General features: G+C 38.8%; 1 protein-coding gene across 1 annotated transcript in view; it reads left to right on the top strand.

Moving 5' to 3' along the window:
- The window catches only part of ADAMTS16 (ADAM metallopeptidase with thrombospondin type 1 motif 16), a 220,483-nt gene that overhangs the window by 18,668 nt on the left and 183,614 nt on the right, over positions 1–18,201 (top strand). The window contains exon 3 of the mRNA XM_075828498.1: positions 11,744–12,060. Within this exon, the coding sequence (XP_075684613.1) occupies positions 11,744–12,060 (317 nt within the window). The remainder of the gene's footprint in view (positions 1–11,743; positions 12,061–18,201) is intronic.

The following is an 18,201-nucleotide window of genomic DNA, read 5'->3' as shown; positions in this document are numbered from 1 at the left end:
CCACTTGGTCATATAGTAAAACATGCCCAGCTGTCCATTGAGAAACTCATTAGCATAAAGCTAATATAGGTCATAACTCCATCAAAAATTATCGTTTTTCTAAATAAAAAACACTGCTGTAATCTACATTACAGCGCCAATCACATTATGCTCAAGATGGGGCACTTATAATGTGGTGACAGAGCCTCTTTAACTGAAACAAGTGAGGCCTTCAGTTCTTTAGATGTTCACCTCTTGGGCTCTAGGTAAAATTTTGTTAAACCGGCCACTACTGGAAATGTTTTGCACTGTTGCAACTTTTCCCCATTTGTAGATAATGGGTCTCACAGTGGTTTGCTGGATCCCCAGAGCAATAACAATGGCGTTGTAACCCTTTCCAGACTGGTAGATTTTACATCTGTATTTGAATTTCTTTAGAACATTTGTCATGTGCTGATTTTGAGACCTTCTAGCCTGCTTCCCATTGCCAGATAGGTGCTGTTTAACTGATGTTTAGAATCAACAGGTCTGGCAGTAATGCCGTGGCTAGTGAAATTGAAACCAATTGTCAATTGAATTTGGTTAACAGCTTGATTTAATAGCTAAGGGGGCAATGCTTTTTCACATAGGACCAGGTACAATTTTTACTTCAATAAATCATCATTTAAAAACAGTATTTTGTGTATCCTTGGGTTATCTATTTCTAATATTAAAAGTAGTATTATGATCTAAAATATTCAAGTGTGACAGATATGCAAAAATAGAAGAAATTGGGAGCTCTTAAGAAAACTTTAACTAAGAGGTAATGGACATAAATGGGTACTAGAGGCTTTACAAGAATTGATGCTTTAACTGGTTGCCGACACAGGACGAGTATGCTCGTCCTGAGCGGCGAGCACTTCACGCATTAGGACGAGCATACTCGTCCTGTGTGACAGCCGTCCCTGTGCGCGCGATCGAGAGCGGGGCAACGGCTGTAATACACAGCCACGGCCCCGCTCTGACAGCGGAGAGGAGAGAAACATCTTCTCTCCGCTGTTAACCCTTTGAACGCCGCGATGACAGCTGATTGAGGCGTTCAAGGAGAGGGGACTGCACATTGATTGCGTCACAAAAAATAACTGTGACGCGATCAAAGCCAACAACTCGTATGGCCAGACAGCCCAGGGTCCAGTGAAGGACCCCAGGGCTGTCTGAACATATTTCCTGTTGTTAGGGCATACTGAGGTATGCCCTAACAACTGCCTGTGTACGATCAGTAACAGGCTAATGTACTGGCATATAGATATATGCCAGTACATTACAGTTACAAAATAAAAATCAAAATGCTAAATCCCTTTATGGGATTAAAAAAAAAAGTTAAATGAATGTAAAAAAAAAATTATGGTAAATAAATAAATAAAAAGTAAATAAAATACACAGAAATACACATTTTTTATAATAAATCAACTTTTTAAAATATAAGTCCCAAAACATGAAATAATATAGACATATTTGGTATCGCCACGACCGTAACAACCTGTACTACAAATGTATACCATTATTTATTATGATCGGTGTATGGTGTAAAAAAATAAATATTAAAACTTCTGCACAACTGCTTTTTTTCTGCATTTTAATCTAATTAAAAATTTATAGAAATTAAACGATAATGTATTTGTACCAAAAAATGGTACGAACATAAAGTACAACTCGTCCCGCAAAAAACAAAGTCTCATACAACTACGTCGTACAAAAAATAAAAGCGTTATGAGCGTCGGGATGCAAAGAGGGAAATGTAAAAAAAATTGCTCTGTCCTCAAGGCCAAAATTGGCCGTGTCCTTAAGGGGTTAAGGTTATGTTCAATAATGATGGGGGTAAACTATGTATACAGGTATATAAATGCTTCTTCATCACATCCAAATTATTCATAAATGCAATGTATATTGAGATAAGGTAAAAGTGAGACCAATAGAATAGCTCTCGTTCACATCTGGAATTTAGTGTAACTCACAGCTACAGTTGAATCCCAGCTGCATAATGAAACTGAGATTACAATGAAATTGCTGCGTACTCCTAACTGATGTTTTAGCAACCTCTTAAAGCCATAAAACATATTGCAAAGTCTTTTTCAGCACTAGGAATCCATATCTAAATAGTGGTGGAATATATAGTAAATGCATGAGATTCTAACTTATTAAGGAAATTCTATAGTTTCACCCCTAACCCAAAACTCTAATAGTTAAAGTCACATGCTATTAAATGATATATCTACATAAATAAGAGAGGCCACAACAATATTCGCCACACTGAGAGAGCAAGGAAGGATGTACTGTTATTGTGACGAATAAGAAAATGTCTAAGGATTGAAACGCTCACCGATCCCTAGAATGAACCTTTAAAGGGGTTTTCCCGTGAGAGACATTTATGACATATCAACAGGATATGTCATAAATGTCAGATAGGTGCAGTCCCACCTCTGGGACCTGCACCTATCCCTAGAACGGGGCCCCCTAAACCCCGTTCTGCCGCTGTGTTGCGTCTGAATTCCGACCATGAAAAAGGTTACATGGTCGGGAGTTACGAAAACAGCGTAACTCGCTGAGCTACGCTGTTTTCATAAATCCCATAGAACTGAATGGTAGTTACGGAAACATCATAGCTCACATGCTATGCTGCTTCCGTAACTGCCATTCACTACTATGGGAGTTACCGAAACAGCATAGCTCAGTGAGCTACGCTGCTTCCGTAACTTCCGACCATATAACCAGGAAGTGGCCGAGAGTCGGAGAGATCAGACAAAGCTATAACGGGGTTTAGGGGGCCCCCGTTCTAGAGATAGGTGCGGGTCCCAGTGGTTGGACCCGCATCTATCTGAAATTTATGACAAATCCTGTGGATATGTCATGAATGTCTCTGATGAGAAAACCCCTTTAAGTCAGAGATGTTCAAAAATGTAGAGTTAATCAGACGCCTCACTGATTGTATTTGCATGATGGGTAAGTATCTACCTGTATTTCTCAGCATTGACGACACCATTAATCCTGACCAAATCCCCATCTCCATTTGCTGAAATTCAGCCCCAAACTTGCAAGGAACTCCACCATGCTTCACTGTTGCCTGCAGACACTCATCATTGTACCGCTTTCCAACCCTTCGGCGAACAAACTGCCTTCTGTTAGAGCAAAATACTTCAAATTTTGACTCATCTGTCCAGAGCACCTGCTGCTATTTTTCTGCACCATTTTTCTACTTTTTTTGTGCATAGTTGAGTTGCTTGGCCTTGCTTCCCTGTCAAAGGTATGGCTTTTTGGCCCCAATTCTTCCACTTCTGGGCAGTCATCTCCAAACAGTAGATGGGTGTATCGGGGTCCCACTGGTTTCTTCCAGTTCTGAGCTGATGGCACTGTTTGACATCTTCCGAAGTGAAGTAAGCTTGATGTGTCTTTGATCTGCTGCACAGTTTCCTTGGCTGACCACTGTATCTACGGTTCTCAAAGTTGCCCGTTTCATTGTGCTTCTTCAAAAGAGCTTAAACAGCTCCTCTTGAAACCCCAGTCTGCTTTGAAATCTTTGCCTGGGTGAGACCTTGCTGATACAGTATAACTACCTTGTGTCTTGTTGCTGTGCTCAATCTTGACATGGTGGACCTGTAACAATAAACTGTCTTCCACAACCCCACCTTTGTAGCAGAGTTTGGCTGTTCCTCACCCAGATTTAAGCATCCTACACAGCTGTTTATGTTACAGTTAATGACTGTGTTTCAACCTACATATGAAAATGATGATCATTATCACCTGTTTGGTATAATTGGTTAATCATACACCTGTCTATAATCCTACAAAATCCATGACTTTGTGCAAGTGTACCTAGAAGAATTGATGCTGTTTTAAAGGCAAAGGGTGGTCACACCAAATATTGATTTGATTTTCTCTTCTGGTCATTCACTTTTTATTTTGTTAATTGATATACAAAACTATTAACACTTCTATTTTTGAAAGCATTTTTACTTTGAAGCAATTTTCCACAACTGCCTAAAACTTCTGCACAGTACTGCACACCGTGTTCCAAATTATTATGCACATTGGATTTAAGTGTCATAAACATTTAATTATTAGTTTTTCAATTCAACTCACAGATGGTATTGTGTCTTAGGGCTCTTTAGATCATTGTAATCAATCTCAGACACCTGTGATAATTAGTTTGCCAGGTGTGCCCAATCAAAGGAAAACTACTTAAGAAGGATGTTCCACATTATTAAGCAGGTTTCAAGCAATATGGGAAAGAAAAAGGATCTCTCTGCTGCTGAAAAGCGTGAAATACCTTGGACAAGGTATGAAAACATTGGATATTTCAAGAAAACGTAGGCGTGATCATCATACTGTGAAAAGATTTGTGGCTGATTCAGAGCACAGACGGGTTCGTTCAGATAAATTCATAATGAGGAAGGTTTCTGCCAGACAAATTAATAGGATTAGGGGAGCAGCTGCTAAAATGCCATTGCAAAGCAGCAAACAGGTATTTGATGCCGCTGGTGCCTCTGGAGTCCCGCGAACCTCAAGGTGTAAGATCCTCCAGAGGTTTGCAGGTGTGCATAAAGCTATTATTCGGCCACCCCTAAACAATGCTCACAAGCAGAAACGGTTGCAGTGAGCTCAGAAATACATGAAGACTAATTTTCAAACCGTGTTGTTTACTGATGAGTGCCGTGCAACCCTGGATGGTTCAGATGGATGGAGTAGTGGATGGTTGGTGAATGGCCACCATGTCCCAACAAGGCTGCGACGTCAGCAAGGAGGTGGCGGAGTCATGTTTTGGGTTGGAATCATGGGGAGAGAGCTGGTAGGCCCCTTTAGGGTCCCTGACGGTGTGAAAATGACCTCTGCAAAGTTCGTAGAGTTTATGACTGACCACTTTCTTCCGTGGTACAAAAAGAAGAACCCTGCCTTCCGTAGCAAAATTATCTTCATGCATGAAAATGCACCATCTCATGCTGCAAAGAACACCTCTGTGTCATTGGCTGCTATGGGCATAAAAGGAGAGAAACTCATGGTGTGGCCCCCATGTTCCCCTGACCTCAACCCTATTGAGAATCTTTGGAGCATCCTCAAGCAAAATATCTATGAGGGTGGGAGGCAGTTCACATCAAAACAGAAGCTCTGGGAGGCTATTCTGACATCCTGCAAAGATATTCAAGCAGAAACTGTCCAAATACTCACAAATTCAATGGATGCAAGAATTGTGAATGTGATATCAAAGAAGGGGTCCTATGTTAACATGTAACTTGGCCTGCTAAGTTTTTTTTGATTGAGAGAGCTTTTGATTTCTGTAAATATGACCCTCTGATGCTGCAAATTCAACAAAGTACCATTTTAGTTCTCTTTACAACCTTTAAAATGTTTTGATCTCTGTTGTGCATAATAATTTGAAACAGTGCATTTTGAGTTTTTTACTTCCTAAAAAAAAACCTGTTATCATTAGGAGATTTGTTCAATAAAATTTGCATTGTACCCAAATGGTTGATGGCTTGAAGATTATACTGACTGTCATTTGCATCGACTATTTAGGAAAATCAGCGAAAAATAACATTTGCATAATAATTTGGAATGCGGTGTATGTGGACAATATTTGATCTTCATTCACGCCATATTTAAATATATAGCATTTTCGAACCATCTACCCGTCTCAGACATTGTCTGGGAGAAATTTTTTCCCTATCCTACATGGAGAATATTTTTAGATCTGCATTGTGTGAGGTGTTTGTGCACGCACTGTTCAATCAATGTACCCCACAGTATCTTAATAGGATTTACACCCAGGCTTTCATTAACTTGTCAAGAACCCCCAATTTCCTTTAACTTTTTTTTCAGCCATTACTTGGTGGATTTACTGGTATGTTTGCTGTCCTTGTCATGTTGTAAGGTCCACTTTTAGCTGATCTTTAATTCTCTGACAGATGTTCTTACATTAACCTTAGGCACACTCTGGTATAATAAAGGCCTTTCAGGCCCTGATACAACAAAGAAACCCTATGGCCCGGATCACACACGCAGCTATGATGCCGTTTTTGGCTCCGTTTTTGAAGCCAAACAAAGAAGTGGACACAAAAGAAAGGAAATGCATCAGTCTTGTCTTTATACATTTCCTTCCTTTTGGATCCACTTCTAGCTATGGCTCCAAAAAATTATCCAAAAACTGCACCAAATAACTGATGTATTAATACTATGTGTGTGATCCTGGCCTAAACCATAAAATTTTTACCATTTTATACAGTTGGTATCTAGTTCTCCTAATGTAATATTATCTTTAGTTTCCTGTTAAACATGTATTTTCGCACTGGACAATTCCATATATCTTTGCCTTGTCTATCCACAGCATATTGTTTTAGAAGTCCTGGTGTTTGCCTATGTGTTCATGGGCAAACTTTAATTTTGACCCGATATTCTTTCTGGACAGCAAAGTTTTCTGGCATACCTCCCATGATTTGTGCAGATTCATATACTTTTATATAAAATGTGGCAAAATCTGTAGGTCCCATGATGAAATCCAGCGGTTCTTAGAGATTTCTTTGTGTTCTGCTCTCAGGATAAATTTGTTAGGATGGGCTGGCCTGGGCAAGTTAGCAGTTGAAAAATCTACTTTTAGATGAAGTTATGTTTGGCAATCTTTTTTAAATCCTTTCCAGGCATATATAAACTTCTTTTTTGTGGCCTCAGAAAGCTCTTTGGATCTGGATGCAAGGGCATCTTCAACATGGTCATATCACACATTTGTTAGTGTTTTATTTTGCTCAATTACATAACCTTTATGTTTATATACTTTTTGAAAAAAGATCTAATATTTAAATGTCACATATGCTAAATAATAAAAAAACTTTACATGGTGCGTCTTAGGGGACAAGCATTTGGATAATACATATGCTTCTTTCAAATTCTTCCTTGCCTTCAGGCTGGATTCACACACAGCGTTTTGCTGCGTTTTTGTGCGCATATTTTAATGGCATTTTTGGATGCGTTTTTTGTTTGGCCAGATGATACATTTAAGGGCAACTAATGTTCAACAAACTTCTGACATGTTATAGTGACGTGTTGGAAGATTTGATTGGTGAGGGTGCGAGCACTGAGACCCCCCCAATCACTAAAACAAAGCGACAGAAGCGCTGAGCCGCTTCGTTTCTGTTCGGCTTTTTCTGGAAGTCGATGTAGAGGTGTACGGACTCAATAGAGAAATCTATTAACCGGTACACCACTACATCGGTTTTCCGTAAAAAGCCAAACAGAAACTAAGCGGCTCAGCGCTCACACGAGCCCTTCTGCCGCTTAGTTTTAGCAATTTGTGGGGGTCTCAGTGCTCGGACCCCCACCAATCAAAACTTCTGACATGTCACTATGACATCTCAGAAGTTTGTTGAACATTTAGTTACCCTTTAAAGTCTATAGTAAAATATCAAATCCACTACATACACCCTTTGGTTTGTGGCGATTTTTAGGTCATTTTGTGGTCATAAAAAATGCATGTACAAACTGACGAATTGCAGCATTTTGAAGTCCTATATAGAAGCCTATCAGAAAAACACCTGAAAAATGCCAAACCCATACCATGCTGCGTTTGTAAAAACCGCCACTGACCACAAAATTGCGTCAAAAACACCACAAATAAAAATGAAGTTACATTTTAAATTTTACTATAGACTTTAATGTAACATCTGGCAACGCTATAAAAAAACGCATCCAAAAACAATGCGAAAAAACCATTAAAAACACCATTAGAAAACACATATGAATTTTTGTTTTTTCTTTAATTTTTACCAGCTTTTTTTAATCCGTTTTTGGCATTAAAGTCTACACTCCAAACCACCCGACAAAGACGACGACAACCCTGGCACACGCCTCAATCCCGCTTTCTTCAGCGGTGCTTGAGATGTGCCGAACGACTGTGGAGAAAATCACATTTGGATGCAGATTTCCTCCATTACAAATTTATGCTCAAAACTTATAACTCTGCCCTTCACCGCGCCAAACAAGTCTATTTCACTTCTCTCATCTCCACACTATCTAATAATCCAAAACGCCTCTTTGATACTTTTCACTCCCTCCTTAGTCCTAAAGTGCAGACGCCGATCACAGATCTCTGTGCTGAAGACCTGGCCAATTATTTTAAAGTTAAAATTGACAACATCCGGCATGATATTCTCTCCCAGTCCCCTAGTAACATCGATCCCCTTCCCTCCCGCACTCCCTCTTCTTCACTCTCAGCATTTGACCCAATAACTGAAGAAGAAGTCTCGAGGCTCCTCTCTTCTTCTCGTCCTACTACCTGCCCTAGTGATCCTGTCCCCTCACACCTCCTCCAGTCCCTCTCCCCAGCTGTCACTGGTCACCTGACTAAAATATTTAACCTCTCACTTTCCTCTGGTATCTTTCCCTCCTCTTTTAAACATGCCATTATAAACCCATTACTGAAAAAAACAACTCTTGACCCATCCAGCGCTGCTAACTACCGACCAGTCTCTAATCTGCCCTTCATCTCCAAACTCCTGGAACGCTTGGTCTACTCTCGCCTTATCTGCTATCTCTCTGCTAACTCCATTCTTGACCCCTTACAATCTGGTTTCAACACTCCACAGAAACTGCCCTTACTAAAGTCTCAAATGATCTCTTGGCGGTTAAATCGGACGGTAAATCCTCTCTCCTGATTCTTTTGGGTCTCTCTGCAGCCTTTGACACTGTAGACCACAAACTCCTACTTAACATGCTCCACTCTATTGGCCTCAAGGACGCGGCTCTCTCTTGGTTTTCCTCCTATCTCTCTGACCGCTCATTCAGTGTGTCATTTGCTTGTTCCACCTCTTCTCATCTTCCCCTTGCTATCGGGGTTCCTCAGGGATCAGTCCTAGGTCCGCTTCTCTTTTCTCTCTACACAGCCCCTATTGGACAAACCATCAGCAGATTTGGCTTCCAGTACCATCTCTACGCTGATGACACGCAATTATATGTCTCTTCCCGTGACATCACCCCTGCTCTAATACAGAACACCAGTGATTGTCTGTCCGCTGTCTCTAACATCATGTCCTCACTATATCTGAAACTGAATCTTTCTAAAACTGAGCTCCTTGTGTTCCCACCATCTACTAACCTCCCTAAACCTGATGTCTCCATCTCTGTGTGTGGCACTACCATCACTCCTAAGCAGCACGCCCGCTGTCTCGGGGTTATTTTTGACTCAGATCTTTCCTTTACTCCTCACATACAATCACTTTCACGCTCCTGTCATTTTCACCTCAAAAACATCTCCAGAATCCGCTCTTTTCTTACGGAGGAAACCGCCAAAACTCTCATTGTTGCTCTGATTCACTCTCGTCTTGACTACTGTAACTCATTACTAGTCGGTCTTCCCCTCACTAAACTCTCCCCTCTCCAATCTATCCTCAATGCAGCAGCCAGGCTCATCTTTATGACCAACCGCTACACCAACGCCTATACCCTGTGCCAGTCACTGCACTGGTTGCCCATCCCCTTCCGAATAAAATTGAAACTTATTACTCTCACCCACAAAGCTCTCCACAGTGCTGCACCTCCTTACATCTCCTCCCTCATCTCTGTCTACCACCCTACTCGGGCTCTACGTTCTGCCAACGACCTTAGATTAAAATCCTCCATAATCCGAACCTCCCACTCCCGTCTCCAAGATTTCTCTCGTGCTGCACCCGTCCTCTGGAATGTGCTACCCCAGACAATCAGATTAATTCCCAATATCCACAGTTTTAAACGTGCCCTGAAAACACATCTTTTTAGACAGGCCTATAACATTCCCTAATCTGACTCCTTTCCATGGCCCTCCTTTTAGATTAGTCATCAGAATAAGATTCCCTCACACTCCTTCTCTTCATGTCCGTCATACGCGAATACTGGCTGGTGACCGGCTCATGCAGCTTTATGTTACCACCGCATGTGTATAAAAATGGCCGGACCATTGTACAGAACAAACACTGTTACACTTTGTGTCTCCCTTATTTCCTCATAGATTGTAAGCTCTTGCGAGCAGGGTCCTCACTCCCCAGGTTTGAATTGTAAATGAACTTTGTCACTATGTAATGTCTGATATTGTTTGTTTCATGTTCCCTCTAAATTGTAAAGTGCTGCGTAATATGTTGGCGCTATATAAATAAAGATTATTATTATTATATTATTATTATTATAGTCAAATATAAAATCCATTATGTACTACTGGGTTTTTGTGGCGTTTTTTAGGCAATTTTGTGATTAGTGGCATTTTTTTCCAAACGCAGCATGCTCTAGTGTTTTTTCAGGCGTTTTTTTGTCATAGGCTTCTCTATAGGACTTAAAAAAATGGCACTAAATTAAAACGCACCAAAAACGCTGCTAAAAACGGCATGAAAAATGTATGAAAGAAGTGTTATTTAATGCAGTTTCAATTTCCAGAAAAAAATATGTGTGTGAGGGAGGCCTAAGGGTATATTCACACTTAGCGGTTGAGATACGGTTAAAAACTCTGTTAAAAATGCATGTGAAAAAATGCTTACATTTTTACCATAATTTTTCAATGCGGTTGTATCGAAAACGCACTAAATCACAGTAAAAACGCCGTCGGTTTTTAAGATGCAGTTTTTATGCAGTTTTTAACTGCACCTCAACTGCTATGTGTGAATATATTCACACATCACACAGATTTTTTTTCCAGTGTTTTGTAAAAAGCGACAGCATTTTTTATGACTTTTTTTAGTGTTGTTTTTGGTGGCTTTTTTTATTAAGTGTCATTTTGTGTAGATTTTTTTAAGTACTTTATAAAAGCCTATAGGAAAAACATGTTGCGTTTTGAAACAAAAAAGCACTGACCATAAAAAAGGCAACAAAAACACCACAAACCAAATCTAAGTTGTGTGTAGTGCATTTTATATATCACTATAAACATGAATGGCTGGCTATAAAAAAAAAATGCATAAAAAACCCATTAAAAATGCTATGAAAACGCAGAAAAATTCTATGTGCCTTATACACAGCCTTGCACATACCTAATAGGAGGATTGCTCTCTTTGTCATAATTTAGGGACAAGAGCAAAGATGGGGAAGACAAATTCCCGCTGTTGCTCTTCAAGCACTTTTAACAGAATACAGGCAGCATTGTGTTAAAGAGGATGCACTAGAGACCATTCATTACAGTCCTACTCCATTCAGAGAATACAGCTCCTGTATTCTATTGTTGGGGCAAATATATATGCAATGAATCACCAAAGATGAATCTTCAATTTTAGGCATATTCAAGTTTACCCTTTTTTCACAACTATATAGGACCAGTATCTTACAGGGGTTATCCGGGGACCATAACACAAACAAAAAAACCACAAATACTGTATGTGTAATCAGTATTACATATTGTAAATTAACTCTGCCTGCAAGAAATCGCAGTGACAGTCCCTTTGTGGTCATGTGCTTTGATGATGCGCCGACACAGGGGAGGAAAGAGAACTTTCTCGTTCACGTGGGTCTGTGTCGGCGCATCATCAAAACGTAAAGAAGCACTAATTTTCATACTTGAAATTGACGCACAACAAGAACATGAAGTATATTAGTAAGTCACCTTATTTTAGGTTAGTTTATGATTGCAATATCATTTTATGGCACTGATAACTCCTTTAAGCTGTAATACAAGAGTAATCATTTTTGCATTGTTCTAAGATGGGTTTGTAGAATATCACATTTTCACCAACCCATATTGATGTTTGAGTTGTGTTTCACTAGTTATTTTACTTTGTGTTACTTACAGAATATCACATTGTTGAAGCATATGAAGTGGACAAAGATGGGAATTACATCACACATGACATTAGCCAAAGTCATAGACGCAAGAGATCAGCAGACATGGGCCCTGTTCATCTCAAGATTCATGGATTTGGAAATAATCTGCATATGGAATTAAAATCTGCAAATCATTTAATGGCTCCAGGATTTACAGTTCAAACATTTAGAGATGGGAGGACCAAGTCTACAGAAGTGTACTCATCCCATGACTTCTGTTTTTATCAAGGAACACTGCTATACCATGAGAACTCAACAGTAGCGCTTTCAACATGCAATGGCTTGGTAAGTTAGAGTCATCTACTAATGGCATGATATAATTAAAGTTACTCCTGTTTACTACCGTTTAATTAAGTTTACATACATTGTCAAGTATATGAATTCTACTCTTTGTATGGTAGGTTATGACAGGAATAAAGGTACAGTTTCTCGATGTTCTTGTGTGAACAGTCAAACTTATTGACATAAGAGGCAAGTCTTTGGACACAAGATGCATAAAAAGGTTTCACGTTATAACTCAAAAAACCTATAGAGTGGGTAATATTATAAAATAATTACAGTACACAATAAAAATTTAAAAAAGTCTCATCTCCTAGATCCACACCAATCAAAACGTCTGGCATGTCTCTATGATTGTTAAGGCCCTTTTACACGGGCAAATTATAGGGAAAGTGATCGTTCATAGAATGCTCGTTGCCGTTAATTGCCCTGTATAAACATGGCAGCAATCAGCAGATGAACGAGCAAACGCTTGATCATCTGCTGATCGTATAGTTTAAAAAAAGTAAAGTATTATCATTGTTGGCAGCAAATGGAGACACGCTGCCAACATGATAATAATATATGGGGATGAGCGATCAGAATAACAAGCACTCGCCCCATACAAGCTCCTTGTGAAAGGGGCAAACGAGCGCAGATCAACGAGCTGTCTCATTGACCAGCGCTCCTTTACATGGCCCATGACGGGCCGTGTAAGAGGACATTTCATTTACCCTTTAAGTTTTCAGTGAAAGTCAGGCTCTGGGAATTCCTTTCTGTGTTTCATTCTACTCACATATTTCAAAGGACCTACCTAATGGACATTTCTTCGTTTGAACCATTCAAAACTGGTAAAAAGATACTGTATTGTCCTTTGGTAGACTCTACAAAGATAGAACTACGTTTTCACTCTTAAGTGAATAAGATGGGGTCATAAGAATGCCTATGTAAAGTAAAATATGTTGCTGTGAACATCCTAAATAACCCCCCCTATGTTTTATCTAATACATATCTTAAAACAAGTATAAGTGATATATATACAGTTAGCATTAAAAAAAAAAAAAAACATATAGTTAACATATTTAAAAAAACAACAAGTATAAGTGATGCATATACAGTTCACATAAAGGCTAACTAAATTGGCCCATGCTTTTCATGCATTAACAGTCAGGAAGATTAAATGGAACATAACAGAAACTCATAGTTATGTCATCAAATTCATCAATGGAGAGAAAGGATGCAAATTTTAACTAGTTTCCACATGTATTGAGGTCATTAGGATCTCTATGAATGGATCACAAGTTGTATGTACATAACATACAAACAACCTTTTAACCATATCTATACTTATATTAATAAATGCTATAATATATCTAAAATAATATTAATAATATTGAATACAATTTTTTTCAGGGTTCATAACCATGATGAAGATTAGTCCTTAATTTAGTCATCTGGAATGTGTCAAGCACATGGCTCTCAAGGCAAATCTTGTTCCCTGTGTGTAGCATTTTCCCTGGTGTGTGTGACAATTAGTTTAGTGGCTCAGAGGGCAGTGATTAGTGTTTCAGTAAAGATTTTTGGTGGTTTATTGCCCAAGTCTCTGGTATCCTGTGGTCACTTGCCTGCCAGCATGTTCCTGTCCTGTTTTGTTCCACTGTCAGTCAAAAGGAAGATTTACATTATTGGGGAAGGTAAGAAAAGGCTGGAACAGCTGTCATAAGGTAAACATATTGTTTTTTTGTGAGAAGGAGCGGCTGTTCACTGACTGCTGTTCCTTTTCTGAAGACTATAATGAGTTCTTGGATTCTGACAGCCACTCTATTCTGGGTTATAGGCAGTTACATTAATGGGCAATGCCTCATCTAGGCCGTTAATATATGAATATACTTTATATTCTAGCTCACTTCAGCAACAGGTTTATGAATCCCTTACATAAATCCAGTAATTCCTCCATTAAAGGGACACGCCAGTCAAACATTTTAAATCAGCCATTGCTTATACAGTGCTGTGAAAAAGTATTTGTCCCTTTCTAATTTCTTCTATTTTTGTATATTTGTCACACTTGAATAACGACTTTAAAGGCTATGTAACCTTTGAAAGGCAAATTTTTGTTTTTATTTGAAATAAAAAGCTCAGTCAGTGTGATTAGAGCACCTTTCTAAATAGTTTTTCTAAAAATTTGAATTACTTTTTAAGACGCAGCTGATTCTATATAGACAGCAGCTGTAACTTTTGCTAAATCCTGCTCCCGTCGGTTTCACAGGGACTGATAGGCTCCGTGTCAGAGGCTCCTGCGTGTCTCTCACACGCAGGATACACCTGTAATCTATCACATCTAAGTTCATAACCCGATGACACTGAACCCATCAGGTCCGCGGGACAGACGGATTCAGGTCATAGCGAATGATACAGCTGCTCTATACAGAGAATACAGAGCAGCTGTATCTCAAAAAGTAAAAAAAAGTTGCACTAATCACACTGACTGACCTTTTTATTAAAAAAAATTGCCTTTCAAGGGTTTACATAGCCTTTAATATAAGACAAAAATAACCCAAGTAAATACAAAATGCTGTTTTCATGCGATAATTTTAATTATTGAAGGAAAAATGCTGTTCAAACCTACCTGGCCTTATGTGAAAAAGTAATTACCCCCTTAGCTACTAAATCAACCAGTTAACCAAATTTAATTGACAATAGGAATCAATTTTGCTAGCCACAACCAGATTACTGCCAGACCTGTTAAATCTAAACATCACTTAATCAGAACCTGTCTGGCAATGTCAAGTAGGCTAGAAGGTTCAAAAAGCAGCACATGATAAATGTTCTAAAGAGATTCAAATACAGATGCGAAACAAAGTCATTGAAATTTGGAAAGGGTTACAAAGTCATTACTAAGGGTACTATTATACGGCCCGACGTGGGCCATGTAAATGAGTGCCGATCAACAAAACAACTCATTGATTGACACACGTTTGCTTTTTTCACGTGGAGCAATAATTGAATATGTGTAGGGACAAGTGCTCGTTACTCCGATTGCTCGTCCCTATATATTTTCATCATGTCAGCAGTGCATCTCCCTGAAAACACAGGCACGAGGGCTATTAAAGCTACCTTTTTTTCACCTTGACATTGGAGTGCTGCTTATTATTGGATGTTTACCTGATAACACAGGGAGATGTGCTGCCGACAACAATGATTTTTAATTCTGCATAAAAGAGCAGATCAGCCGATGATTGAGAATGAGCATTCATATGAATACTCGTTTGCCTGATCATTGGCCCACATAATAGGACCTTGAGGCTCTGGAAACGCAGTGAACCACAGTGAGAGCCCTTTTCCAAAATCAGAGAAAACTTGAAACATTGGTGAACCTTCCCAGGGTTGGCCGGCCTACAAAAATTTCACCAAAAACACATCGACCACCCACATGGTCTGGGACTGCTTTGCTCCTGCAGGACCTGGACAACTTGTTATAATTGATGGAACCATTTTCTATCAGAAAATCCGGAAGGAGAATATTTGCCTGTCAGCACAAAAGAAACAAAGTTAAGGTTCCTGGAGTTGAGACCCGACTTGAATCACATTGAGATGCTGTGGCAAGACCTTAAACGGGCAGTTCATGCTCAAAAACCATCTAATGTAGCCAAATTAAAGCAATTCTGCAAAGAAGAATGAGGCAAAATTCCTCCAAGTATTGCTATTTAGTACAGTCACAATTATCTAGCAAACTAAAATCTTGTATAACCTAGGATATTGTACAGCACTGTTTTTGTAAATGGTGTTCGTTTTGGCGTACAGTTTTGATCGTTTGCTATATATTTGCTAAGTTCTGTCCATAAAACTTTTTCTAGTGTGTTCTCACTATATAAACAGTGTCCCTAACAATTCCATTTCCATGGGGACACTATAGGCAATTCCTGTGAAGTTGTCAAAGAAAATCTCTTCAAATCTATTTACTTTTCCAACAATGAAACCACTAATAACTCAAATGTTCTGATGTTGTTTCTTTGAGAAGGGGATTAATCTTGGAAGTTGTCCAATATCCCTTTTAACGAAGGATCAGATGATGTCTTCGTATTAACGCTTTGTCTAATAAATACCCGTTTGATTACTTTGGTTCTAGGGTTGGTAGTAGTCAGCGCGTGTGGATATAGTTGTTAGAGGTAGTATGTAGACTTGGCAATATTGTTGTTATTTGGAGCACTGGGCATAACTTTTTGGTGATCATAGGCATCTTTTCTGGTCAAAGTGATTTTGGGTTAATAGGAAACAAGATTACTTACAAAAAAAAAGGATGTCAATTTAGATGCTGAATTGCCTAATGCTTGTCATTTATCCTAGAGGCATTCCTGAGAACTTTTTGACACGACCATAAGCACAAGCATAAACATACATATATTTGTGCCTTTAATTATTTGTACAATTGGCAATTATTGTAAAGGACACTGGTATCCTATTAATATCCTGCGGGGTGGTAATCATCGTTGTAACATTATCTGATGCAGTTATAGTATATTTCCTATACTGACTCCCAAGTAACTCAGAACAGCACTGCTCTATTGCTATGGCTTGCACAGGTTTCATCTACAGCCTAGAAGGCGACAGCAGAGACTCTCTGTAGTGGCAGCATTCAGGCAAAAGAAAAATTGGGGGCTTGTATAGCGGCATTAGTTTTTGGCCAGATTGACCTATTGTTAATTTTTCTTCCAGCCTATTATGTATACTCTATAAAAGGGTACGCGCTCAAATGTAAAACCTAATTCTACTCAAAACCGGAAATTTCAATGCTGAGTACAGTTAATCCCTATCTTCCACGAACCTCCCAAAGTCAAATTCGCATGGACCTGAAAGTTGAGGACTGTGCTGCTGTTTGTCCTTGCACTGGAATTCTGCTCTGGTTGCCTTTGTTTCTGTCTTTGAGGGTCGGTTGATTGTGAATTTTTTACCTTTACCAAATAGTGTCTGTTCCCACTGCGTCTGAGCCCCGTGGTCGGCGTATGCACCAGGAAAGTTCCCGAATAAACGGCCAACGTATCCATAGGACGGCATTTATCTGATAGATGACAAAAGGGTGTCCTTTTAGCATCCGCCGGGCTAATATACGTTATTATATCTTTCAACGATATTTAAAGTCCAAATGACTGATTTTTACACAATAAATAGCCATTGTTTCACTATACTGTACTGAAATAAATTGTATAGGCTGGAACTATAAGATGGAATGTGCTTCTTCAATTATACACTTCTTTTCTGCATTGATCTCTTTTAATCGCTGGTCTTTTTGAAATTCTTGTAGGCAGCACATGAATGAACAATGAGCATTTTATTCTGCCGTGTAGTTGTGTTCAGGAATCAGAACTTCATATCACATTGTGCTGACCAAGGCAGTGTTATATCTTATCAAAATACATACATAATGGCCTTTTCTTGCCAGATAACTTATCTGCATTGCAGTATATTAAAAAAAGAACCAGTTTATACTATTCTGCCAATAGCCTGGCAAGTCATTAACAAAAACTTCCAAAAATATATACCCAAATTACATTTTCTACAAAGGGTTTCAAACCTGACCTCGAACCACTTAAGTGGATGAACATTCTTAGTTAACATTCTGAAGATAATTATGTTATGACCTTAATAAGTGAACCGCATTATACTAGCCATATTAACTTCAAAGAGTGTCTAAAGTAGTTAACCAATGGTTGAATTTCAGAGCTGTGGTATTGTTAGCACAATTATTATTCATGAACTGGAAAATATTGTCTTCAAAATAGCACATCTATTCTATTTTTAAAAGAATTAAATGACTTTAATGAATCAAATGAAATGTGAACACTGCTGGCATTACATGGTTTTGTCTACAGTTAAAAAGTAAAAGAAATAAAATAAAATGGCAATTGCACTTTAATCTAAAGGACCACACACATATTGCCTTCAGACATATAGACATCTATAGACATCTAATCCCCTTAAATCTTTACCATGAACATTTTCACTAGTGTCCAGTATTGTAAGTGGCCACCCCACGTGTATTTTTGATCAGCAAACTTTGTCTACAACAAATCTATCTGAGGTTACTTAAATTTAGGTGTTTTAGAGTTTTTTATTTAAACACAACTTAAATTATTTAAAAAAAAGTCTCTTACTGTCGACTTGTAAACTAGA

Source organism: Rhinoderma darwinii, chromosome 5 (genome assembly GCF_050947455.1).
Source record: "Rhinoderma darwinii isolate aRhiDar2 chromosome 5, aRhiDar2.hap1, whole genome shotgun sequence".
NCBI lineage: Eukaryota > Metazoa > Chordata > Amphibia > Anura > Rhinodermatidae > Rhinoderma > Rhinoderma darwinii.
The sequence above is the reverse complement of the archived record's forward strand: the minus strand, read 5'-3'. Positions and strand labels throughout refer to the sequence as shown.